The sequence below is a fragment of the Coregonus clupeaformis genome, chromosome 27 (assembly GCF_020615455.1).
Source record: "Coregonus clupeaformis isolate EN_2021a chromosome 27, ASM2061545v1, whole genome shotgun sequence".
Taxonomy (NCBI): domain Eukaryota; kingdom Metazoa; phylum Chordata; class Actinopteri; order Salmoniformes; family Salmonidae; genus Coregonus; species Coregonus clupeaformis.
Window position 1 is genome coordinate 49,472,316 of NC_059218.1, and position 27,404 is coordinate 49,499,719.

The 27,404-nt window shown below is 42.1% G+C and overlaps 1 protein-coding gene across 5 annotated transcripts in view; it reads right to left on the bottom strand.

The window, feature by feature from the left end:
• Window positions 1-1,204: 1,204 nt before the first annotated feature.
• zeb2b (zinc finger E-box binding homeobox 2b) overlaps window positions 1,205-27,404 on the bottom strand; it is a 76,806-nt gene continuing 50,606 nt past the window's right edge. For 2 of the 5 annotated variants that reach the window (XM_041851649.2, XM_041851648.2), the window contains 8 exons: window positions 22,583-22,834; window positions 18,556-18,624; window positions 12,855-13,079; window positions 11,631-11,845; window positions 9,416-9,524; window positions 6,962-9,051; window positions 5,010-5,112; window positions 1,205-3,294 (listed from right to left, as the gene is read on the bottom strand). In XM_041851649.2, the coding sequence (XP_041707583.1) occupies window positions 2,717-3,294; window positions 5,010-5,112; window positions 6,962-9,051; window positions 9,416-9,524; window positions 11,631-11,845; window positions 12,855-13,079; window positions 18,556-18,624; window positions 22,583-22,834 (3,641 nt within the window). In that variant the 3' untranslated portion in view covers window positions 1,205-2,716. Of the gene's footprint in view, window positions 3,295-4,931; window positions 5,113-6,961; window positions 9,052-9,415; window positions 9,525-11,630; window positions 11,846-12,854; window positions 13,080-18,555; window positions 18,625-22,582; window positions 22,838-27,404 lie in introns of all 5 variants that reach the window. The other 3 variants (XM_041851647.2, XM_041851644.2, XM_041851646.2) reach the window with 2 other exon arrangements.

The window sequence follows — 27,404 nt, forward strand, 5'->3', positions numbered from 1 at the left end:
TAATGTAACTATAGTAAGACTTGGAGATATTTATGGAAGCAATTGTGGCACCCTGAAGGCAAAATCTGAGTCTATACATAAAACCAGTGATGAATCATCAGAGTTCATATGTTCCAAACACACCACCAATCTGGCCAAAACATATGGCAATATGACACTATTAGGAGTTACTGTAACAGCATGTTGTCATTGGGTGTTTTTTTCCTCCCAAACATTCGACTTGCTCGGATAAGTATTTTTAAATAATGTTTTAAAAGGAAATTGTTATATACTTCAACATGATTGACTGGGGCAACAAATAACAAGTACAACTTCCCTCCTAACGTCATGATCTTTTTTTTGTGGTGCAGAAGGGTATTAGAATGTGTCAAATACATTCCACCTGGAGTGTTCTATTCTCCTTGAAGGTATCTTCTCCTTACCTCTGATCTCTGTGGAAGATTTGCATTCTTAATCGTCCCAACAGTTAACAGTACATGGTTATATTCAATGGCTAATCATTTAAGACCTCCCCTTTTATCTGTGAGATAGCATCGAATGATCAGATGGCATCAGGATCAATATGAAAATTGGAATATGCAAAGCATGTTCTGTGTTTGGCATTGCTCAACCTTTTCCCTTTCATCTAAGCCTTTTGATGTTGCTTTGAATCTGCATATGCAGTGTGAGCTGTTAACAGCTATAAGTATCTTCACACGAAAGTACATTTAGCTGGCGTCCACCTTTAATTTTAATGACTTCATTTGTTTCTTAGTTTTTTCTCTCTCATGGTAATGTGACTGTAATTGAATAATCATTAAGTCTATTGAATGTTATAAAACGTTTGAAAATAATTGTAAAAATAATTAATTATTGTGTGACAGTGCGTAAAAAGTTGAAATCATATGAGGCAAACTTCCAATTTTGGGGGGAATGTGGGTCTTTGACTTTCAGACAACTCCTTTTCTGAGTGACAGGTGTAGTTATGTGGTTCTATAATAATAATAATAATAATAATATGCCATTTAGCAGACGCTTTTATCCAAAGCGACTTACAGTCATGCGTGCATACTTTTTTTTTTTTTTTTTTTTTTTTGTATGGGTGGTCCCGGGGATCGAACCCATTACCTTGGCGTTACAAGCGCCGTGCTCTACCAGCTGAGCTACAGAGGACCTCTAGCACTGCTACAAAAGCATTACAAAAATTAAAACATAAGGCATGGTGTGTTCTGTAATTTGGCTACTTTTATTCGAGCATGGTCATTTCCAAGAGAAATACAAATTAAAAATTCAATAATACTTTTACAAAGACATTTCAGGAAAGATTTTCTTCAGTCATGGTATCATACATTGTATCTTAACAGTCCCTCTTCATTTTTTTAGCAAAAAAAAAAAATGAAGAAAGTGGAATTTTTTTTGTTAAAAATACAGTGTTTTCACAATATTGTATAAAAGTTCCCAAATTTGGAATTTCCAGTAATTGGAAAATAAAGGAAATAAAACAAAATAATATCGTTGAAAATTCGCAATTCACAATTAATGTTTCAAAACACAATAAATGCTCTCTTTACGTAAAATTTGCCCCAATGATCAATGCCAAGTTCCTTTTTACTAAAATATATCTATATTTTGAAGAACTATAATACTGTACACTACAGTATGAAATAAATAAAATTAGGAAATATAAAATGGGCCACATAAATAAAATGTTATTCAACCTACAAACAAAATGAATGTAATTTTGTTGTTTCAAAAAATTTGTTTGGTGTAATACTGACAAAAGTTAATGAAATAAACCTGAAAATTGCACAAACATATGTAAACTAAGGAACTGCTGCCTAGTGTACTAATACTGACATGGGTGCGTCAAAGAGTAAGGTGAGCTATCTCTTAATACCGAAGCTGGTGAAGAGGTAACATGTGTCACCCTCCTTTCACACAATACAAGGATGGCACTTGCCGAAACACACAGATTAAAATGTTTGCATATAAGGCTTTTTCTTATCAAAAACACCTTACAAAGGCTTTATCCTTCATTGTTCACACGATCCTTCCATCTACTGTACTTGTCAAACCGTTTTCCCTTAATTTCAAGGTCTCTTTAAGACTTCAATATCTTAAAATGAAACAGGTAATATCTGTTAAGTTCCTTCACAGAGAAATTCTGAGGCCTAAAACTGTGTGGCTAGCTGGCCTGACGACAGGGCAAAACTATAGACAACACATTAAGTGAAAGATAAGTAATAAAACTGATGGACTGTAGTGTGGATACCACTGCTTTTTTCAACAGTATAAATATATACATAGGCAATACTTTTTTATTATTTTTGTAGTGATTATAGAAGCGAAGTGCAATTTGTACAAGTCACTAGTTTGTGCTATAAAGACTATGGAACACAGGGTTTTTAGGATGTTAGCACCACACATATTTTTAGGCCTTAATACTGTACAATTTTTAAAATGTATTAATTTATTCATTTTTCATTTTTGCATAATGCAGCCTCTTCTTACACAATTCTCCCCCCTCCCACCGACCCACCCTAAAATTGAACTTCAAATCAATGTCTCCTTGGGCAGACATATACAACCACCACCCATTGAGTCCTTCAATACAAAGCTTCCTAGAAGCTTCAGGCACGTGCATGTACAGCTTCAACACAGCAGCGTTTAAAACCAAGCAGGTAACAATACTGAACAGAAAAGTAAGATGGGAAGCTTTTGAAATGCAGTCATTTTATTACATGCCGTCCTCCATATTGTCCTCGTGATCCGATTTGGTTTCTGTTTTCCCGTCCAACGAACTATCGTCCATCGAGTGCTCTCCGTTCTCCTCCTCATCCCTCAACGTGTCTGGATCTGTGTCCATGCTCTTGTTCTCGCTCTCCTCTTCCTCCTCCTCAAAATCCTCTTCCCTACGTCCTATTTTCACGTACGTTCCTTCAACTTCCTTCTGACGATCTCTCATTCCTCCGTTCATCCCTCCGTCCCTCAGAATGCCCTCGCGGTCCTCCAGGTCGGGGTAGCCCTGAGGAGTCATACCCTGTAAGTAGGCCCGGCTCAATAGTAGCTCTGTGGGTTCTAGGTGGCCCTTCTCCCGGGCCTCTCTTTCGGCCGCCTCCCTCTCCTCAGCCTCCCTCTTGCAGTAAGAGTAACGGTGGTTCATGTGCTGGGAGTAGGAGCCCGAGTGAGAGAAGCGCTTCCCGCACTTGTCACACTGGTACGGTTTCTCGCCCGAGTGCAGTCGTGAATGTTCTATAAGGTGGTGCTTGTGTTTGAATGCCTTCTTGCAGATTTGACACTGGTGTGGCCGTTTACCTGAGGAGACACAAAGGGACAGGAAAGCAGACATGAGTTTCCCATCTCGCTACTTTGTTACTACATTTCACACAATTAAAAACATCAGGAGGAGAACAAACACAAACTGAACGTACGTTCAGATGATTCGAATGATATGAAGCATCTTGAACTATCATTACAATATCAATGCTAACTTTGTCATAATTTACTTGTTTATTCCAAATGAGAAGATAAACAGCTTAAAAAACCACTGGGTCTGCCATGTGTTTACATTATGAAATTCCTTCCTATCGCTAAAGCATGGAGGAACAGAATCACAAACACTTATTTTCGGCTTAAGTGCCACACTGATGGATGTAACATAAATAAACCATCGCAAACTAAACATACAGAAAGCTGTGACAAATAAATAAACAAATAGGAGATGAAAATTGAACAAGAGACTCCTATGGCTACCCTGATAATCTCAGTAGAATAATTATAGTTTCTAGATGCCTCTGTCCCTCAATTATTTTGGGACTCATCTCTACTCTATTCTGCTCACCATGTAAGATGGGATACCCTGAATACAAAAGTGTGAGACGAGAAACTCGAGCCGCCGTACATTGATGGAGTGAAATTTCATTACATCATGCTACCAAATGATCTGGCTAAATAAAAACTCCCCCAGCAGCCAGCAATGGTGGCTGGTCATGGTGTATATCATGGGGTAGGGAGTAGGGGACAGTTCCACCCCTTTTGAATTTACTACACCTCAGCAGATCCGGAAATATAACAGTCTATCTGACACAAATCATAAGACAGAGTTTCTCCTTTGGCATTTCAATCAGCTCGTGACACCACTTGTGACGCCAAGCACAGACACTAACACATCTGGCCAATTCCTAGCCACAAATAGCCCTGGAATGCCTTCGACACCTTCCATAGCTGCCATACTTGCAGCACACCTCTTAATACCACAACCAGATAAACTGCAGGCTACATAAAGCATGCAGTATTCTGCTCTGCTGTGTGCTGCGTATAGTCATGTGTGTAAAGAATGATGCAACCTAGTGAAAGAGGTTTATTGTGAGAAGTTTAAAAAAAAAAGTCATCAACACACAAATGTTCAATGGGTTAAACCAATCTATCACTGATTAGAGTGATAGTCAATAAAGGACCGTTTTGGTCAAGTGACACCGTCAGCAGTCTGTCTCTGTCTCTTTATGAGTTATATACGTGGGTATGGTTAGTGTGTTTTGTAAATCATAATAGGGTTAATAAAGTAGCATGTGATGGATTTAATTAGAAATGGTCAAGGATGACATTTACTTCAGACAGTGCCCTCATGCATTATGCAAAGCAATGACACAACATTTCGTTAGGCACTTTCTACCCCATTTTGATTTAAGTATGGAGCTTATATATTCAGATAAAGGTATTTCTGGCATAACCCTGATAATGTAATGTCTTGCTCTCCATATTTTAGTAAGTATTTCTCCTCACCCCTGTCAATGAAGAAACAAGTTAGGTCTCGATTTACATACAACTGAAAAAGAACAAAGCAAGAAAGAAATGGGGAATAAACAAAATAGAACAATTGAAAGGGTTTAGTAACACAAAACATTACAAATAAAAGCAATGGGGTAAAATAAGTGTTCTAGAACAGTATATACCTGTGTGTTCATATTTGTGTCTTAGGAGGGAACTGCTCTTCTGGAATGTTTTGTCGCACAAGTCACACGCGTACATACCACTTTCTGTCTTCTTAATCTTCTTCCGGGACAGACAGGAGTCTGAATCGGTCATGTCATCCAGTCCTGACATATAATCTGCTGTTCCGTCTAGCAGCTCCCCCTAGAAAATAACACATTTATCAATCCACACATGTCAACTAAATATAGGTACAGTACCTCCTGATGTTTGCCTGAATGAAAGACTGAATGGAACTTAGTGTTTGACCTAATTACTAACACTCCAATACAGAGCTCAGGTGTAAATATATATATATATATATATATAAAAGGTAGACTACATTGTAATGGTTGAGAATCTACCCTGAATGTTGTTGTTTTTTAATCCGTCCTCCATATATTTGAATTCACATTCGGTCTAATTTTATACATGAGAGAGTTTTAATTCTATATGTATCTGTTCTTTATAAGGGAAGATTAACCCGATAGGCTTAAACTAAATGAATGGTGGAAAATATTATTACATTAGAAGGTCATAATAATAAGAGAAAGCCCTTTGCGGGGCATATTGTCATATTCTTCTAATTTCCAACTCATAATGATTAAATCAAGAGGTGTTCTAAATGACCAATATTGAGAAGCACCATTGCTCTCATTAAGAAGTGCTCGCTCTGGTCTGACAATGATTCCTTTGGCGGGGACATTTTCTTTCTTACACTGTTTTTAAAGAACAGAGCTACTATCATTCCGCAATCAATTTGAGCTAAATGCCCGTAGCTGTATTTTTTAAATCTAATTTAATAACTTAGAATAGGAAACATTATTAATACTTTTTATCAAAATGGTTCCCTCAATGTTAAACAGCCTTCAGCATTCAGTGGGAATGAACATGGAGCCTGTGCATTATTAATCTGCATGTAGAAACTCATTTTGGCTTTAGAGAGCTACTCTCTTTAAAATAAAATACAAGAAAGTGGCAGAGAATTGGAGCTGGAGTCAGATCCTCTGTGCTGTGTGCAGCTTCAGGGCCTACCCTTTACCTATTGCACAGATCACGTACACTATTTCCCTCACACAATTCACAATTCAAAATACCTAAGAAAAAAACCCCAAATAAACTAGGCTGACACAGATTGATTTTAAAGGGTACGTAGTAGTGTTTTACTCTGGAATAGACTACACTGAACAGCTGGAGACGTGATGCTGCCTGCACTCTGCAGTAAGGACAATTCACGGTGGAGTCTGGCTACAACCGAATCCCCCACATTATAACCTCCTCTGAAACACCAATTATATGCTGATATTGCTAATGACGCCTGCTTGGAGAACTGAACAACTCCAGGCTCGTTTGACAGCTGGTTATCTACCTGACTGTGTTTTCTCCCTGGTTCAATGTGCTGCAGGTGAGCATTTGAGCTCATTAGAGTACATTTTAATTAGTGGCACAATGAGCAGATCATTTTAGAGAATCTGAGAGGAGAGAGAGAGAGAGAGAGAGAGAGAGAGAGAGAGAGAGAGAGAGAGAGAGAGAGAGAGAGAGAGAGAGAGAGAGAGAGAGAGAGAGAGAGAGAGAGAGAGAGAGAGAGAGAGAGAGAGAGAGAGAGAGAGAGAGAGAGAGACAGAGACAGAGACAGAGACAGAGACAGAGACAGAGACAGAGACAGAGACAGAGACAGAAACAGAGACTGACAGACAGAGACAGACATAGAGAGAGAGAGAAAGAGAGAGAGAGAGAGAGAGAGAGAGAGAGAGAGAGAGAGAGAGAGAGAGAGAGAGAGAGAGAGAGAGAGAGAGAGAGAGAGAGAGAGAGAGAGAGAGAGAGAGAGAGAGAGAGAGACGAGAGAGAGAGAGAGAGAGAGAGAGAGAGAGAGAGAGAGAGAGAGAGAGAGAGAGAGAGAGACAGAGAGAGAGAGAGAGAGAGAGAGAGAGAGAGAGAGAGAGAGAGAGAGAGAGAGAGAGAGAGGATAAACCTGAGGCTTAAAAACTAAACCACAAGTGGCTTATCTATTTACCTGGAAACCTGGCTTTCGCTGGTATTTTCTCCTCTGCTGCTGTTGCATCTCAGCAAAGGTAGCTGCTCCTGTTGCATAAGTGTAGGCCATGTGTGGTAGGAAGCCCATCTGATCCAGCCCTGGGTATGGCCTCAGCCCAGGCATGCTGGCCTGCATCGGAGACATGAAGGTGGCAGGTGGGAACGCGCTCTGTTGCGGAAGCGATGTGTACATAGGTTTGTTACCGAAGGGGTTCATCCCGAACAAGGGGCTGGTGCTTTTGTTGAGGTCTCCATTGTGGTGGTTCTGGCCTCTGGCTTCAAACTCCTTCTTGAGATAGGCCAGGTTAAGTGGCTCTTCGAAGTGCTCTCGTGGGGAGGGAACACTGGAGTGGTCATGGTGGTTAATACTGTTTAGTTTAGGTCTGCTCTTCAAGGTCATGGCGTGTTTGGGCTCCTTCATGAGCTTTGGCAGTGACAGGTCCAGTGGTTGTTCAGACTGGTTCATGTTGAGGTTCAGGTCCTCAGACATCAGGCTGTTTGGAGTATATGAGCTACTATGGGAGTTTTTGGAAGATGTGGAGGAAAGGTTCAAAGGAGAAGGTGTGCTGCTCCTTGAGTGGTGGTCCAATTTGGAGTGGTCACCCATGTGTTTGGTGTGTCCACTGAACGTGTTAGCTTTCATGAGTCTGAGTTGGTTCTCACAGTTGTTGACGTTGTTATGGTGCTCTGCAATGGAGGTGGGCGTGATATGGTGGTCACGGTTGCGGTCACGGTCATTAGACTTGATCAGGGACACTGGGGATCTAGCTGCCATTGAGTCTTTAGCGGGAGTGTGGTTGTGGTTGTTTGCGGCTAGAACCATATCTGGATGGTTGTTCCGTTGTTCTAGTGGTGGAGTTCTTGGGGTGCCGTACTGGTAGACTTTCCTCTGCTCGAACCACTCTTTGACGAATTCCTGAGGAAGGCCGACCGCTATGGAGATCTTCAGTAGTTCCTCTGAATTGGGCTCCATGTTCATAGCGAAGTAGGCCTTGAGCACTGACATGTGGTCCTTGTACGGGTTAATGGGGCTTTTCTCAGACAGCATGGACGAGAGCAGGAGGGCATGCTTCTCCGTAAACATCCCCTGTTTTGTGGGCATAAGGTTCTCGCTAGTCTGGAGAACTGTCTTGATCTCCTCATTCATTTTACACAGGTAACGTTCATGCTGATGCAAGGGAATTGGGCCTGGGAAGGCTTCTTTGCAGTATTGGCAAGAAAAGGGTGTAAACATAATATTGTTCTCATGCATCTTATCATCGGTACCTAAATCTAGCATGTGGTTGGATTTCTCTCGTTTGATAGTGCTAATTTGTCTCTTTGAGTCCGTGGTCAAGCTCTGAAGACAAGCTTTGGCTTCGTTCACTTTTTCTAATGTGTAGTCGATGATGCTTTTAGTGGCACCGTTATGGCTGACGACTGGAAGACCAACCTGGTGACCCACCTGTGACGTCAGTCCCTGTTTTTGCTCCTCGATCTGGTTCCCGAGCTCCTTCATGTAAGCCTTGAGTCTGGAGATCTCCTCCGGTTTGCAGTCCATCTTCTGCCTGCACACAGTGTTGTCCACGATCTGGAGCACCTTCTGGACCTCGCTCAGGTTGTTGCTCAGGGACGGGTAGCCCAGGAGCTGTTGTTCGATCCCCATCCCAAGGTGCTGCATGGGGCTCTGGGCTGAGCAGTGGATCCCTAGCGGGCTGCTGTTTCCCCCCATGCCTCCGTTCATGAAGGGCCCAGGTCCGCCAAAGCCGTGGGAGGCCATCATGAGTTTGTAGTCGTTGAAGTCTAGTGGTTCTGTTTTGATGTTCAGGTGGTGGTTGTTCTGGTCCTGGTGGTGGCCCAGGGGCTTGCCATTTCCGTTTCCGTTCTCTAGCTTGTGTCTCAGCTGGGTGATGGCGGTGTTAGTGGGGGAGGACGAGGCTGATGTAGGGGAAGAGCCTGTCTTCATGTTGTTGCGCATCCTCCCGTTGACTGCTATCAGGCCGATGCACTTCTTGCTGCTGATGTGAGAGCTATAGGAGCCTGAGTGAGAGAAGCGCTTCTTGCAGTTTGGGCATTCGTATGGCTTCTCACCTGAAAAGAGACAACAACGTATACTTTAAAACAATATCTGCCATGAACACATTTAAAATGGCATAATGAACACACATATTCTCAATTATTAAATATAAGTGGGCTGAGGGAAAATGTATCAAGAATGAACACCTTTAATTAATGCCAAATTAAAGTGTAAACACTGAACTAATTTCAGGGAATTAAACTGCTCAATTGTAAGATTGGCAGATAGAAACAAAGAAGCTCAAGTCATCCATTGGAACAGTGGGAGAGAGAAAAGAAAAAGGGAATCGATTTTTGTACACCCTATGAAGTTCACCACAGTCTTAAATCAAGGTTATGCATATTCAAAGAGGAGTGCACAGGCCCCCTTGCTACCCACCACTGTGAATCCGCAGGTGTTCCTTCAGATGGTGCTTGTATTTGAAGGCCTTGCCACATTCTGTGCATTTGAACTTGCGGTTGCCAGCCCCCTGGTTCAGCAGTTGGTGCTATAGAGAAAGAAGCAGGTATTTACATTAGTTCTACTCACAACATTACAGGGGGAAAAGAGTTCACTAAATAATCACAATCAGCCCTCGGTGCAATCGACCAACATGCCAAATGGCTTGTGTTGCTACACAGCCCATCTAGCCTCTTTTTACTTCCAACTCCAATGAGAGAGTACAAGAGTGGCGCTGATAACAGACGGAATCACATACCTTTTAATTTCCTGGCTCTCGAGCCAAGGAAGCATGCCTTTAGAATTTGGCAGCCAATAAAATAAACTAAATGAAAGGGGCTCTTTTTTAAATATAGTTTCCCCCTCATTAGAAACAAGCAATCTGATCTATTTTTATTAATTTGGGTAATCACTCGAAAGACTATTTCACAAGAAGTCCTTCCCCGTATTTCACATACCTGCATACAACAGTAATTATACATGAAGAAACATTACATTTCCATAAATGTTGAAATGTCTTAATTGGACCAGATTTCCACTAATCATTTGAATCCTCAAATGTCTCTTTAATAATCTTAGACTACGCTGGATAGGATGGGCCTAGGCCTTGATTCTCTGTTCAAAGGTAAACATCAGTTGCGGCCCCACAAATTTGCAATTCAAACAGGGGGAGGCCTCTGCCTGTTTCAAAATCCAAATGTAATAGTAATATCAACAACAATAACAGCGTACGTGTAAAAGGGGTGCGCACCAGGCGTGCACAATTAATTCAGAGTGGGAGGTGAGCATGTTAAATGGTTAGGCAATACAAAAGATCTCTCAGCAGCACTCGCTAAGCAGGCAGGCATAGCAGGAACAAGCAGCCAGCGTCCTGATCCAGCCTGACAACTGCTGGGGTGTGCTGACTCTACCCACATTCCTGGGGAGACAGATGGCGTAAGGGAGGACACAGGGAGGATTGTTCAAACGGCAGCAACCTTCAAAGATCAAGCAGGAGTGGGTCTGTCTGTCGGTGGGGCCGCCAAGCACCAGTCAGGGACCCCACCGCTCGTATGTTGCTGAGTTGCATAAACAAACAGCAACAGCTGCTTTGGCTCCCGCTGCTTCCCTCTGAGGACCGCCGTAAACTTTAGTTGTGCCAATAAGATACAGTCATTCTCTAACCCTAATTGTCAATGGCACCAACACCAGCAAATGTGTTTTTGGGGAAGGGGGACTTGCTTTCCTACATGACTCAGGGAAGGTTAGGGATGGGATGTTGGATGTTGTGGGCGGGGCGCATGGGCTGGGTATTCAAATATTATTGGCTCGTATTAATTGGATAAGAAGTGTTAAGAATTCCAGGTTATTTTAGAATTTTTTATGGTGTTTATGGCGAGGGGATCTTTTCCTAAGTAGAGACAGCTATCATGGGACATGGGATTGGGACTTGCCTGTAAGCGATGCCACAATTGTTTACTAACTTCTCAACACATTTTTATCTTTCTTTTCTCTTTATTTTTAACCCCAAGAGGACTTAAATTGTCACTACCGGTTTTGTTCAGATTCACGTATTTTTTAACATGGTTGGCAAGCAAATGTAACATCTATGAATAGAAGGTGGGTTTTTTCCACACAGGGAGTTGGATGTGATGCATGCAAATTGCCAACAAATTCCCAGGTTAGTTTATATAAAAAAAGACATTGGTAGTGAGTGAGACTCAATAATAAGTGTACATGTCGACTCTGTTTATGAAATGTAAGGAAATGGTGGAATGTATGACATAGTACTGCATAAAGGAAATGCTTGATTTTAAAGAACATAAAATCTACTAGTTGAAGTGAAATTAAGGAGCAGATAAAATGTCTAAATTGGAAATTAACATAATCATTCGATCGTGAACATAAGACTGCAAAATCATATCAGACGGGGCCATCAAAAAACCATTTAGGGCCTCAATTAAAGTTATTACCATTAAAAGATCTGCATCTTCAAAATGGCATGAAAAATTAATAATGATTGCCAATCAAAATGATATATTTTCCTCCAAGGGAGTGAAGGGGAAGGGAAGGGGAGAGGAAAGAGTGATTGAAAAAAGAAGAAGTGAGAAGTGCATATGATCCTGAAAGTGATTGAAAACAGCACCAAAAAAAAACGAGGGCATATGATCCTCACCTGATCTCTGCCGGGCTTGTGCGTGGCCATATGTCGCTCAAGCTGAGTGCGGTAAGCAAACGTGTAGTTACACAGGGGGCAGGCGAAGTTCTCCTCATTCTTCTCATGGCGGTACTTGATGTGCTCCTTGAGCGATGTCAAGCGCTTGTAACCCCGGTCGCAGTAGGGGCAGGTCAACAGTTGGGCGAAAGCATCTGGAGTTCCAGGTGGCAGGTCTGGGTAGGGGAGACGGGGGGAGAAGGGGAGGGGGGTTGGGGAGGGAAAGCGGTCCAAAAGGTCAGCAAATCAATGGCAGCTAATGGGCGTACTGCCCGGAATGGTATGGGAGGTATCACTGCAATCTGCTCTACAGAGTGCCATCGTCTCAGGCTGGCATCCCTGACACACACACACACACACACACACACATATGCACACGCACACACACATACAGACTCTGCTCTCTCTCTTATTTTATATCACATACTAAGACACATGGAAATTCAGACATACTCAAATGAATTAGCTTTTAATTGACCTATAGAATGTGTTGCATAATATACTTTTAGCTTAAGTAATTGTGTTGTTTCTTTGACTTTCGACACAAATTAAACATGATATCTAATCTTACACTGTCTTACACTGATATCTTACAAATGTCAGTCTGAAATAAAGCACCTTGACCTGGTTTTTAAGAACACTACCTTACCCAGCCTCCCCCTCGTCCTTCCTTGCTCCCCTTAACCATAGTTCCCTTGCCTAATTGCTTTTAAGTGACTTATTTAATACAATTTTTCTCACACTTTCATCATTTCTGAAGTATGTATCATAAATCCATTCTAATTCAATCCCTGTTCCCCCGGGGTCTGGGAGGTGTACTATCTTATTTCAGACCTCTGGCAGCTGCTGCTGCTTAAAGACTGAAGGACCGAAGGTAAACACAGAGGCATCCAGTGAAGAATCTGTGAGACCAACAGCTGCCCATGTCACTGAGCCACAGAGATGAAGAAGAGTCCAGCCACACCACTGCTGCTCTGTTCTCTTCTGCTGGCGTATGTAGCAAGAGTCTCAAAAGAGGAGTGCTGATCCAGGATCAGCTCACCCCTGTCTATGTAATCTTATTGATTGTGATCTAAAAGGCAAAACTGATCCTAAATCAGCACTCCTACTCTGAGACGCTTTATACATACAGCCCCTGTCCCCAGTTCTGTTCTTGCCCTCCCTGGCTGGTCTCTGGATTCTTACCATTTTCCTCCTGGCTGTTTGTTTCAGGCACTTCGGGCGTGCCCAGACGGGACAGCTCCTCTCCCTCGGGTGCTTCTGGGTAAATGATGGCAGTGTCACCCCGCTGCAGGTACTCAGCGATGCTGACCACGTGGCTGTGGCTCTCGCTCAGGCTCTCCTCCTGGAGCTTACTGCGCTTAGCGAAGAACTCCTCAAATTCTGAAGTGCAATCAACAACATTCTTAACTGAAAAGAAGAAGGGAAAGCGAGAAGGGGGAGGGAGAGAGAGAGCCAGAGAGAGAGAGAGAGAGAGAGAGAGAGAGAGAGAGAGAGAGAGAGAGAGAGAGAGAGAGAGAGAGAGAGAGAGAGAGAGAGAGAGAGAGAGAGAGAGAGAGAGAGAGAGAGAGAGAGAGAGAGAGAGAGAGAGAGAGCGAGAGAGAGAGAGAGAGAGAGAGAGAGAGAGAGAGAGAGAGAGAGAGAGAGAGAGAGAGAGAGAGAGAGAGATGGGTTTAAAAAATTGGATTCTTCACTCCCCAAGAGAAATGTGTGTTACAGCAATTCTGGGAACATGTTGGGTCTAAATGTGATGAAGAAACACCACAATAGACATTAAGGTAGTAGTTGTGGGAGAATACATCTGAATTACTGTGTTATCTTGTCACACAACAGCCACTAAAACAAGAAATATGAGTTAATCTTAGAAAAGTACCACCTTAAATCATGGGAAAGTATTTTAGATAAACATATTGTATTTACTTGAAACGTATTACCAGTTACACAATAAATGTGGGGAACACAATTTAAACTGGTCAAATTACTTCTAATTTTCCTTATCATACGTGATATGAAAATAATTTGTATTTTACCATTTTGAATCTTTGAGATTATCGAAAGACATCCATCTATTTAATTAAGCCTCAGTGTTTAAGCCTCTCAATCAACATTTTATTTACACATTGTGTAGCAACAGTACAATAAAATTCCCTGTGGGGTCAATAAAAGGGCTCTGGTTAGTTGATTGTCTGTGGAACAGATTACTGAGGACAAACCACAATGTTGCACAAATAAAGCCTTACCATAGTCAAGAAAGTACTTTCTAAAGCTGTCTTTCTGAAATTGCTGAAGTCACACATTGTGTGTTTTTTTTTCATATTCTCCAGTCCCTTCTCTTTGGGGAATCCCAAAGCTGCAGAGTAGAGATAGCTGGCTCCAATAGCAAACAAAGCTAATCAAAATCTGCAACCTTTATTAGTCAACAGAAGATGATAGACCCTCAACGGTTCACGTTAATTCAAAGCTATACCATACAGCATTCCAACAACCTGAGGCAAGTCTGTATTCTATTACCCCCTATCAATATCACTGTTATAACACTTGTCACATATAACATTGTTGTGCTAAATGTTACAGGAAGTCACACAAACTGTTTTATTTGACTGGATTTAGATAGTTACTTATTTAATTAGACATTTCCAAGCCAAGGTATATTTTTATAATGTGATTCGTTCAGTGATTATTTTATGGGCCCAATTTGTGAAAGGTCAAGGTAGTGGATTTGGTTGTCAAAAGTGGCATGAAAATGTCACTGGTGCCAAAGGATCTTTTATTAAATCGTATGAAACAACTGTTAACTAGGCAGCTCAATTTCCTGCATTCTCATTAGGACTTTGTGTAAACTATTTGAGAATCATTTATTGTAATTTAGAGACACAAAACTGTGAGGATGCTTGAGATCTCTATGTTGGATTCACAACTCACCGTTGAACAAATACAGTGGGGCAAAAAAGTATTTAGTCAGCCACCAATTGTGCAAGTTCTCCCACTTAAAAAGATGAGAGAGGCCTGTAATTTTCATCATAGGTACACGTCAACTATGACAGACAAAATGAGGAAAAAAAATCCAGAAAATCACGTTGTAGGATTTTTAATGGATTTATTTGCAAATTATGGTGGAAAATAAGTATTTGGTCAATAACAAAAGTTTCTCAATACTTTGTTATATACCCTTTGTTGGCAATGACACAGGTCAAACGTTTTCTGTAAGTCTTCACAAGGTTTTCACACACTGTTGCTGGTATTTTGGCCCATTCCTCCATGCAGATCTCCTCTAGAGCAATGATGTTTTGGGGCTGTCGCTGGGCAACACGGACTTTCAACTCCTTCCAAAGATTTTCTATGGGGTTGAGATCTGGAGACTGGCTAGGCCACTCCAGGACCTTGAAATGCTTCTTACGAAGCCACTCCTTCGTTGCCCGGGCGGTGTGTTTTGGATCATTGTCATGCTGAAAGACCCAGCCACGTTTCATCTTCAATGCCCTTGCTGATGGAAGGAGGTTTTCACTCAAAATCTCACGATACATAGCCCCATTCATTCTTTCCTTTACACGGATCAGTCGTCCTGGTCCCTTTGCAGAAAAACAGCCCCAAAGCATGATGTTTCCACCCGCATGCTTCACAGTAGGTATGGTGTTCTTTGGATGCAACTCAGCATTCTTCGTCCTCCAAACACGACAAGTTGAGTTTTTACCAAAAAGTTATATTTTGGTTTCATCTGACCATATGACATTCTCCCAATCCTCTTCTGGATCATCCAAATGCACTCTAGCAAACTTCAGATGGGCCTCGACATGTACTGGCTTAAGCAGGGGGACACGTCTAGCACTGCAGGATTTGAGTCCCTGGCGGCGTAGTGTGTTACTGATGGTAGGCTTTGTTACTTTGGTCCCAGCTCTCTGCAGGTCATTCACTAGGTCCCCCCGTGTGGTTCTGGGATTTTTGCTCACCGTTCTTGTGATCATTTTGACCCCACGGTGTGAGATCTTGCGTGGAGCCCCAGATCGAGGGAGATTATCAGTGGTCTTGTATGTCTTCCATTTCCTAATAATTGCTCCCACAGTTGATTTCTTCAAACCAAGCTGCTTACCTATTGCAGATTCAGTCTTCCCAGCCTGGTGCAGGTCTACAATTTTGTTTCTGGTGTCCTTTGACAGCTCTTTGGTCTTGGCCATAGTGGAGTTTGGAGTGTGACTGTTTGAGGTTGTGGACAGGTGTCTTTTATACTGATAACAAGTTCAAACAGGTGCCATTAATACAGGTAACGAGTGGAGGACAGAGGAGCCTCTTAAAGAAGAAGTTACAGGTCTGTGAGAGCCAGAAATCTTGCTTGTTTGTAGGTGACCAAATACTTATTTTCCACCATCATTTGCAAATAAATTCATTAAAAATCCTACAATATGATTTTCTGGATTTTTTTTCCTCAATTTGTCTGTCATAGTTGACGTGTACCTATGATGAAAATTACAGGCCTCTCATAATCTTTTTAAGTGGGAGAACTTGCACAATTGGTGGCTGACTAAATACTTTTTTTCCCCACTGTATGTATCTTAAGGTTTCAAAAATACATCAAAAAGATCAAATTTAGACTAATTAGATTTAGCAAATGAAATGTAATTTAGGATGTCACTGTATTGCCAACAAGCTACAAGCTCAACCTCATAATGCCTCCTTTTAAATTTCCCCTGTAAAATAACAGGGGAATTTCTTCTCTGTAATAGAGGAAATCACCTGGATAAAAGAGTGCCTAGGTGGCAAGACATGATTGCATTTTTCATTTCATAAATGAAATCACATGTAATCTAGTGTGGGTTTTTTCTTCCAATGCAGTGCCTCTACATTGTTTCCACAGCCTCAATGTCCTGAATGGAAACATTTGCGATGTCTAAATCTCCACACAAAAAGTTACGACACATGCACAGGAACGCGTGTGCACGCACACTCACAAACATGCATGCTCACACACACACACACATATTCTCACACACACACACACACACACACACACAAAATCTAAAAATATATAAATAAATAAAAAGAAGAATAGAAGATTCCTAAGGAAGGATTCCCATTATGTGGTGAGTGTTTACTCGAACGGTGCCAAGGCCAATTGTCAGCAGCGGTCAGGATGATATCATGGAGGGAGAACTTAATACCCAAGAGGCTTGTGGGTGGAAATCAGCTTTGTTTACTTAATTAAAAATGGCAGGTAGGATTTGGTTCCATAGTTTTGTGTAGAAAGGACCATGCAGGGACACTAATGCTCTACACGGACACAGAGATACACAGCCACCCACACAGGGATTGGAAGGGTGGTTGGTCTCGGCCTCTTCTTTTAACACAATACAGATGTAGGATCTTGATTTGAGCCAGTTTTCTACAGCAGGAAATGAATCCTGCAGCAATAGGAAATGTGATGATGAGGGAAATAAGTATTTGACCCCTTTGCAAAACATGACTTAGTACTTGGTGGCAAAACCCTTGTTGGCAATCACAGAGGTCAGACGTTTCTTGTAGTTGGCCACCAGGTTTGCACACATCTCAGGAGGGATTTTGTTCCACTCCTCTTTGCAGATCTTCTCCAAGTCATTAAGGTTTCGAGGCTGACGTTTGGCAACTCTAACCTTCAGCTCCCTCCACAGATTTTCTATGGGATTAAGGTCTGGAGACTGGCTAGGCCACTCCAGGACCTTAATGTGCTGCTTCTTGAGCCACTCCTTTGTTGCCTTGGCCATGTGTTTTGGGTCATTGTCATGCTGGAATACCCATCCACGACCCATTTTCAATGCCCTGGCTGAGGGAAGGAGGTTCTCACCCAAGATTTGACGGTACAAGGTGCCGTCCATCGTCCCTTTGATGCGGTGAAGTTGTCCTGTCCCCTTAGCAGAAAAACACCCCCAAAGCATAATGTTTCCACCTCCATGTTTGACGATGGGGATGGTGTTCTTGGGGTCATAGGCAGCATTCCTCCTCCTCCAAACACGGCGAGTTGTTGATGCCAAAGAGCTCAATTTTGGTCTCATCTGACCACAACACTTCCACCCAGTTCTCCTCTGAATCATTCAGATGTTCATTGGCAAACTTCAAACGGCCTGTATATGTGCTTTCTTGAGCAGGGGGACCTTGTGGGCGCTGCAGGATTTCAGTCCTTCACGGCGTAGTGTGTTACCAATTGTTTTCTTGGTGACTATGGTCCCAGCTGCCTTGAAATCATTGACAGGATCCTCCCGTGTAGTTCTGGGCTGATTCCTCACCGTTCTCATGATCATTGCAACTCCACGAGGTGAGATCTTGCATGGAGCCCCAGGCCGAGGGAGATTGACAGTTCTTTTGTGTTTCTTCCATTTGCGAATAATCGCACCAACTGTTGTCACCTTCTCACCAAGCTGCTTGGCGATGGTCTTGTAGCCCATTCCAGCCTTTGCGTAGGTCTACAATCTTGTCCCTGACATCCTTGGAGAGCTCTTTGGTCTTGGCCATGGTGGAGAGTTTGGAATCTGATTGATTGATTGCTTCTGTGGACAGGTGTCTTTTATACAGGTAACAAGCTGAGATTAGGAGCACTCCCTTTAAGAGTGTGCTCCTAATCTCAGCTTGTTACCTGTATAAAAGACACCTGGGAGCCAGAAATCTTTCTGATTGAGAGGGGGTCAAATACTTATTTCTCTCATTAAAATGCAAATCAATTTATAACATTTTTGACATGCGTTTTTCTGGATTTCTTTGTTGTTATTCTGTCTCTCACTGTTCAAATAAACCTACCATTAAAATTATAGACTGATCATTTCTTTGTCAGTGGGCAAACGTACAAAATCAGCAGGGGATCAAATACTTTTTTCCCTCACTGTATGTACATCAAATCTCATCACAATGGATTAAATCAACTCACCTGTACCGTTTCCAACTGTCTGAAGAGTGGTGTCAGGCCCCATAGTGTCATAATCATCTTTCATTTCATCTGTGGAGAAAAGAGGGAAGGGAGGAGGGGAGGAGAAAAGAAGTTCAGTTCAATGTTCTGTGCTGTAGTGTACCAAGCAAACCCAAGCCTCACAATGAAGCCTTCAGAGGAAGGTACGGAGATATAAAGGGCTTGCTGTGTTGCACTGTGCCAAGGCTTTGTGTGGCATTCTTAATGAATGCTATCATCAGGACCAGACAGAGCCTTATTTACCTTAAAAACAACAAGCAGTGGGAAAGAAAGCTGCTCTGCCATTCCGGGGGTAGCGAGAGTCGCCAGAAAGAAAGATTAATTCAAGAAGCCAGCCCCATCCACCTGAACAATCAGACAGGAGTAACTGGCACAAAAGGCCTTGCAGTTGTTATTCCCTCACTGTGACACTACTTACAATCTACATGCGGCAGAAAAAATAACAAACTATACAGGGAGTTTTCACAGAAAAACGTGGGCTGTGGGCTTAGACTCTATTACCAATCAGTGTAATGCATAGTCTTAGGAACGACAAGGGCAGACTTGCATTTTGTCCTGGCACAGGTAAGACAGCCATAAATAAAGGACCCCAGATTGACAGACAGGCTCATAAACAAGGGAGAGAACAACTTTTGACATTGGTGGGTAAATTCTCTTGCCGTATAGGCGGCGAACAAGAGGACATTGTTGGTGTTCAAGTCCACAGACAATTAACTTAAAGAGTCCTCTGTGACTCCTTCCTTCCGTCCTGTCTTTGAAAATTAAATCAAGGTACTTCCGAGAAGATAGTGGCTGGTAATAAAAATGGCTCCTGTCTCTCTCTGTTTCTCCTTGTTCTAGCCATGTGATTTCTATGGTCTCAAGGATACTGTGTTGCCATGGAGGGGTAAACAAACAAATCAATGGATTAAGGGAATAGAGGAACTCTCTTCTTTACTGTCTCTTGCACCTTGAACTTAACAGAAAACATTTAGGAAATTCGTTTAAAAAGTAGCTGACAAGTTGTGTAAAATCGTCCTAATTTTTTGAGGGCTGCATTGTCATTGAATTAGCAATCACGAATCATACGCAGAAAAACTAATATATTATACAATATATATACCGTATATTTTCGTGTAGAGCAAAAAATCAGTTGTTTTAATGGTTGGTTCATTTCAATCATTAAGAGAGGCTTTTTTTCTGTTTATTTCGCTTGAAGTGAGACGGTTTCCTTCTGCACCAAACAGATAAAAAACCCAGCCAATAGCTTCAGAGAATAAAAAATGGACTCTTTTGAATGAAAAGTACTCAACTTTCCCTTGACATGAAGCTTGACTGTGTGGTGGATAAACTTGCCAGCCATTTTTCATTTGCATATGAGGGGGTTTGGAGTGCCGTTGTCTTCACAGTAATGACATCAAACCAGGCTGCACTCTAAGGAAATGGCCCTTTAGCAATATTGTTGAAGATACACTGGAGTATTGTGAGCAATCAAAAAAATCCTCCAACACAGCCACAAATATAATTCTGGTGTTTAAGAGACCAGCATATATGAATAGTTACTTTTTTGTTGTTTATAATTTACTGAATGTTAATCAAGCTCTCTTTTCCTCTTTCCCTCATGTCTCTTTTTCCTGGAAAGTGGACGAGTTCGCATGGATGCAGCCATTTTGGTTTTTACAGCCTTAGTAATCCAATTTCACTGCATATTTTTGATATGAGTCAAGGAGCACAAGAGGGGATTTGCCTTTTGTCCCTTTTTCTTCCCTCTTTACCTTGAAAAGTCCCTATTATCTGTATGTGGTCAAGGAATGAGAGTGAGAGAACTTCCAGCAGGAGGTAGGCTAAGACCACTTACACCTACCTCACTTCTATGGCCCTTTGCAAAAAAAAATGTTTTGGGCCATTTCTATTGCTTCTGACAGCTACACATCCATTGGAGAGAGCCAGTTTTTATAGTTGAAAGTGTAATGTGAGTCGAGAGCCAGTCTGCTCTTTCTGTCTGTCTCTACCTGATAAATCATGTAAGGAGAGGGGGAGTGTGAGAGAAGGCCTGCACCTCACTGAAAGACGATGTTTAATTTTCTGACTGCGACCCAGGAGGGGTCCAGAATACCTTTCCCCTGCCATAAGTTCACCTATTTACTTAACGCCATTGATGCTGTTTGTTTTGAAAACATTCCTATTTTTATGGCCAGTTACCATTGGAACAGGGCGCAATAAAAACACAGGTCCTCCTCCTCCTTTCTGTTAGTTTTCTGAAAGTCCTTGAACAGGGCCGGGCCAGGAGAAGAAAGAGACAAGGACAGAAAGGAGAGAATGCAGGTGATTTATTCTAGAATCTCTGTCAGTGATAGTGAAGTCATGGATTCCAGCACACTGCGTCCACCACCCCATTGTGGGATGAAAGAATGTCAAGGACAATTCTAGAACACACAACTCTGATCGTGCTGGCACCGGAAAGGCACAGCTAAGAAACTTTTGCAGTGCTCTTCAGTTCAAAACCTGTATCCTTTGGACAGAGTACTAAAGCTGATGTAGAAAAGGCAGGGAGAAAAGCACAGCTTATCTCAGGGTAAAGCTATGTGCTGAGGTATCATTGTAGACAGTAAGGCACCGTGAAAGAGGAAAAAAGACAGACAAACATAGTGCCCACAAGCTTGGGAAAGAGAAGACTCCCATCATCTACACTAATTAACTACACTAGGTCTCAGAAATATGGCAGACAAGACGTTTTATCACATGAGAAGCAGATTATCTGGGAAATGTAACATAAGTGAATTACAGACATTAAGGCACCACAGGCTTTTATCAAATAAACAATTACTGTATGCTTTGACTACTTGTTTATTTTTTATCTTGATTTATTTAAACGTTTCTATTTTTAAAGAATCAAACCCCATATGAACTGTTACTAGTGGGGCAGAAATATAAATATCCATAAACATAGCAAAATAATACATCGATTGTCTACGACAACTATGTTTCCGATTTTCATGTCGATAATCAGTAACCACAAAGTGAACTTCCTCCTTTTCAATACATGATAATTTTTTGAGCGTATTAACATTTTAGACCATGGAATATTTCCCCCTTTTCAGCACTCTACAGAGCCCAGTTCATTAGCAGAAATGAATAGCTAACACCGGCTCATTTAAATGGGGTGTCTTACATGAGTTCTCGCCACACTCTGTTTCTGTCACACCGCTGCAAGAATCATTGACTCTTATTATACATGTAAATGGCTATCATAAAAATAAAAATTTCATTTAAGATTGTTAATGACTTTTGCAGCAGTCTGGCTTCCTTTAATGATTATCCCCTAGCCCTAATTAAAAGTATTTATCTTTCAAGCATCCATGACTAGGCTCTCTGCTATCAGTGATGCTCCGAAGGAAAAAAAAATGGAAGGCGCCAACAAAGTTGTATGTATCACCTGCCTGCAATGATCTAAACTAGATTATTAGCAAATTAAGATATATCAATCACATACTGAAGGTTTGATCATATTGTGATAATATAGACAATCAAAAGAGGTAATTCTAAGAAAATGTCATGTATGCTCTGAATTTTATGATTGAAAAGCTATCTGTTAATATCATTTTATGTAACTCTGGTTTATCTTAGTGAGGATAAAGATGAGAACAAATGTTCGAGATTTAGCGTTGGGACGAGCCGGGTGAGTTTTAGTCATGTGGGGTGTAGGAATCTCCAGCATACTTCTGCCATCTTAAATGGCACCATCATACGTTTCCTTTTCATCATCAAGTTACAGTAATGTCTCCTGACTCTGCTTGCCCCTGTCAACTCACTGCATGTCAAAACGTAGTTTGATCTCATCCACTTCTTATGACTGCCAGGCGCGGTCAATCACTTCCCATGTTACTGTGGAGGTGGTGGTGGTGAAGGGGGGAGGAGTTGGCTAGCCTATTATCTCATGGAAACCAAAATAAATCGGAAACATTTTGGCCGTAATCCACGCGCGTGTGTGTGTGCATGTGACACTCACCAGTACCGTCGACTGAGGCGTGCAGCATGTCGTTGTCATGCCAGACATGGTCTACTCCGCTGTCCCTCATGTCATCGTCCTCATCCTCCTTTGTCATCAGGGCGTGGCCCACCCTCGGGGATCCAGCGTCATGGTTGGTCAGGCTGGCAGGGCTGCCCACCCCGTTAAGTAGGCCGTCCTCCTCCGATACCAACAGCTTGTCCTCATCTTCTGTCTCTGAACCAGTATCCATCACATTCTCATAGTTCAACGCTGCAATGAGGGAGAACACAAAACAAAAGAAGATGGGTCACTACAGAGGAATTCCCATTTGGTGCTCATCGTACTGACCCTGAAATGGAAAACAGGTCATAGAGGATTATGTCCTTAGATGAAGTCATGATTGCACTGCACTGTTAAGAGCTAGTAACACAAGCATTTCGCTGCACCTGTTATAACATCTGCTTAACTGTTTACGTGACCAATAAACTTTGATTTTATTTGATTACAGGTTAAACCCATCCCTGTTTGGGACATGGCCCCTTTCTTGTGGGGGTACATCCCAATTACAACAACACCCACCGTGATAGTCTGGTATCTGTAACTTTAACCATCATGGTGTGTGGAGTCAGTCAGCTGCTAGGTAGACACTCCAAAATAGCCACTCATTTTCTCTTGCAGTAGACTGCCTAAGATGCCAACCTAGCTACACCTTTCAGTTGGGCTCACAGATCTAAAGCATACCCGACGTGGCTGAGATACTCTGCACTTCTGATATTTACAAATGTCACATAGTCATACCACCCTGGATTGAAACGTCTTAAACCCTAGTCATTTCATCATATTCACCACTCCTAAATAAGTGACGCACCTACTGTACTGTATTTTCCCCCAGAACTTGACAGATATCAATCGTCAAGTCAGACCTTTACAATGATAAATGAAACAATACATATAAAATACCCCTAACTTAATCAAAACAGGACCTGCATCCCACTCCTTCCCCTCCGTTCCCTCTCCTCTTGTCTTTTTCAGGGAGTGTTTTCAATGAGTCATGGTTGCGGAGAGAAATACTGCGCAGTCAAGCCCCACATTAAAATAACTCACACAAGTAGCAGCCCGCTTGATTCCACAACACTTGGTCCCAGACACATGGCAGCTTTTCTTAAAATAGACACCCTGTAAATAAGGGCTGTGAACTCAATGGAAGGTGGCTGTTTATGAATTAGTCTGCCCTCACAAGGCTGGTTCTCTAGCCTCTCCAGTCTACACACAAGGTCCATAAATTGTCTGTCCTACGAAAGAAGTCAAAAGACTTATTAGAGGAATAAACACGGGACATTAGCTCAGCTAGAGAAACAGGACCGCCACACCACTGCATCATATACAGACACACCTCACTGCTAGTTCCTAAAACACCACTCTGGAGAAACACGCTCACAGCAACCACAGAGGGGGGAAATCAGAGTATGACATCATGGGAACCAATTTCAAATGTGGCTAGGGGAAGGCGAGGAAAAAGCAGAGTGCAAACATTTTTAAGGTCCATTTTAATTGCTGTACTCTAGCTATATATGACTAATAAATAAAAACCTTAAACCATAAAACCTTCGTAATTTCCAAAACTGAGAAGGGAGAATAAATCTGATATTTGTTTGTTATATACCAAGATTACACTGAGCATATACAGTATGTTCATACATGATCTTTGTATAATCCACGGGTCTGCACTTGCCTTCCGAACAACAGGTGCAAATTAAAATGAAAACGGCTGCAGAGACAGGGCCAGCAGAATCAGCTGACCTGGTTAGAATACCAATTGACGGCGGAAACAAAACCTTTTCAAGAGGTGTGACCACAAGGGTTTAGGCAAGTTCAGACTGGGTAATGCCCTCAGACATGAAAAAAGAGAAAGCCAAAGAAAAAGAAAAGCCAAAAAGAAAGTGAGACATTCAAACTCCTGCTGTGTGGTCCCAGATATACCTTGGCGCACAATTGATAATGTGTTATTATTATATTTCCCCTTTGGTCCCTTCCTAACTTACCCCAAAACCCCCTAACCCCACTCATCCCAGAGATTTAACAATTTCTTAGCAACACAACGTGCTGTGGACTCCCTACTCCCCTTTCTCCCAGGAGGGTTTCTAAGGGTGGCCTAGCAGGCGGGCGGCAGGGGGTAACAAAGAAGCAGGAGGCCTGGGAAGCTATTACCCCGCCCCTGCAGACCTGATCTCTGGACACAGCCTGAATACCGACAGGCCCAGGAGGAGTGAATGACATTATCTAAGGATGGACAGGTTTTAAAAGGCCTTTCTTTACACCCCAAAACTCTCATAGGGCGTTTTTCAGTGTGCTATAGGTCTATGTATAGCGTATAGGTTAATGCATGAAGAGAGGCGATACAATGTGAAGTCTTCAACATTTAGCAACGGAGCTGGAGACAATGGGCCTTGGACATAGAGGAGAGGTGAAGATCATCACACTCCCTGCAAACCTCTAGACATCTACAGTTGTCCAAACCAAACCATGAAAGCTACTAACGCCAGGTTGGGGTTCTGTGCTTCCATACAGGTCTACATGTTCAGGGGAGAGGTAGGGAGCAGGAGAGGGGAGCTCACTGGAACATTGGCTATCAGACACAGCAATACTCACCAAAGAGCTTGGAGAAGACAGAAATGACAGTGTGTAACTTGTCAATCAAAGAAGCAAGTAGCATTGACTTCAGAAAGCCTGCTTTGTTTAGGTGACATCTCTGGCAGACGCCTCAGTATACTATAAGCACCAGTCTGACGTTGGGCATTGTACTCCAAAACAAAGTCATTTCGAACTAACTAATGTTAGCCTACACTATGCCATTATTTTGTTCTATACCTCACTGCTAATCAATCTTTTGTGTTTCTAGATGAGATAGACAAAGAAATCATGTTTACTTTCTAGGCTACGTTTTCTTTCAGATGACACTTTCTATGTTTCTCCTCCTTTAGTTTAAGTGCCACCCTCAACAAAGGCAATTATAGCTGGCATTTTGACTGATGCTACCTGTTACCAGCTGATTTTACCAGCTCTCTTTTTTCTCCTGATTGGAGGTAAATAAAGGGAACGTCTTTTACAGATAATTAAAATGACACTTGTAATTGCTCTCTTGAGTCTTGCTTAAACGTGTCTGACATAACCCTTTCAGAACTCTGGTATTAGAACCCTTTCAGAACTCTGGTATTAGAACCCTTTCAGAACTCTGGTATTAGGCTGTCAGGCATACCAGTACAGATGGCAGTTCCAATAGTGTATTGATTATGATGACTATAACCTTCCAAAATGACAGTTTTTGTTGAAGGATGAGAGAGAGAGTTATCCTTTCAATGTCTGTGACAAAAAGAAGGAGTCTGATTGAAATCTCATCATCTTTCTTAAAACAAAGAAATAAAGACATTTGACAATCAATATTTCTGCTGTGACAGTTTCTCTGTACCATTATAATAAAAAAGGGCATATAAAGTACTCTAAAATGGAAAGTATTCTTCCAAAGAGAAAAGACAGCATGTTAAGAACAAAAAATATGACTATGTTTTACTGTTGAGCTGTTAAACTAACCATAACTCTCACAATATGAAATCTGTGTGTCATACACTCAGACATCAATCATACAACCTCTGAGTCATACAATGACCATCTGAACATACCCAAAACACACACTCAAATAAACATACCTTGGATGAATGTGCCGCAAACGTGCATCTGTGTGCCTACTCTTTCCCTTTCCCTACGCTCTTCCACAAAGCCCTCTCAACAGGTTCCCAAGCTGGGTTGCACTGGATCCGCACTGCATCCATAACGAACAACCCAGACAAATATCCAAATAACCACTTTAGAACACATGAGACAGAAGGCGCCAGAATATCTATTCCACCCCGTGTGTCTCTATGTCCATCGCAGTACCCTATATTTGGAGGCAGAGACTTTCCAGTTTCTAGCCAGCTTCCCATAGAGGTGATGGAGAAAGGTGGTAGGTGACTCACACTGAAAGCCTGGCTAACTGGCCATTGAGGCTTAGCTCCAGGTAATGTTGTGTTTCCTGTAGCTATCAGTGGCAGTAATGAGCAAGGACATTCACCCTATTGGAGGATAACTGCCCTGTCTCATGAATGAGAAACATGCAGATCACCTGAATGGCTAGGAGGGCAGAATGGGAAGGGGGGGTGGGGGATAGAGGTGAAGAACAGGGGGATAGGGGAGGTAGAGAGGCATTAAGGTAGAAATGAGGTCATAGCCTTGTGGCTACCCCACTGGAAGGGGGTTTAACAATGACCTTTTAACTGTCATAATTCATTTTCACAACAGAGTTTAGGGCTCTGAGTAGGCCATTCCGTGAATAATCATCCTTTTAGGGTAGGAAGCGTTTGGGGGTTGTAGGTGGGAGGAACGGAGGGAAGGTTTAAATATATTCTTCTGTCTTCGGAATTTTTAATATGGCTAACTTTGGATTTTTACTCATTAGGAGTACTGGCTGTTTTACATTCATTACATACCGAAAATGCTTGTGACTGTCTGTCTCTATTCCAGTGAGATAAACAAGATTGCTTGAGATCTTGTCCAAGTCTACTAGGCTGGTGTTCCACAGGGGCCATAAGCAGTAACAGGACTGGCAGAGGGCAAACAAAGAGCTGAAAGGAGAGGAGCAGCTTTGTAGAGGCGATGAATGGTCAAAATTCAGCGATGTGTAAACCAACCTGGGAGTGGGGAGTGTGTGTGTGTGTGTGTGTTTGTGTATGTGTGTGTCTCTCTCTCTGTGTCTGCTTGCATGGGAGTGAGTGGTGAGTGATTCTGAGTGTGTCAGGAAGGGGTT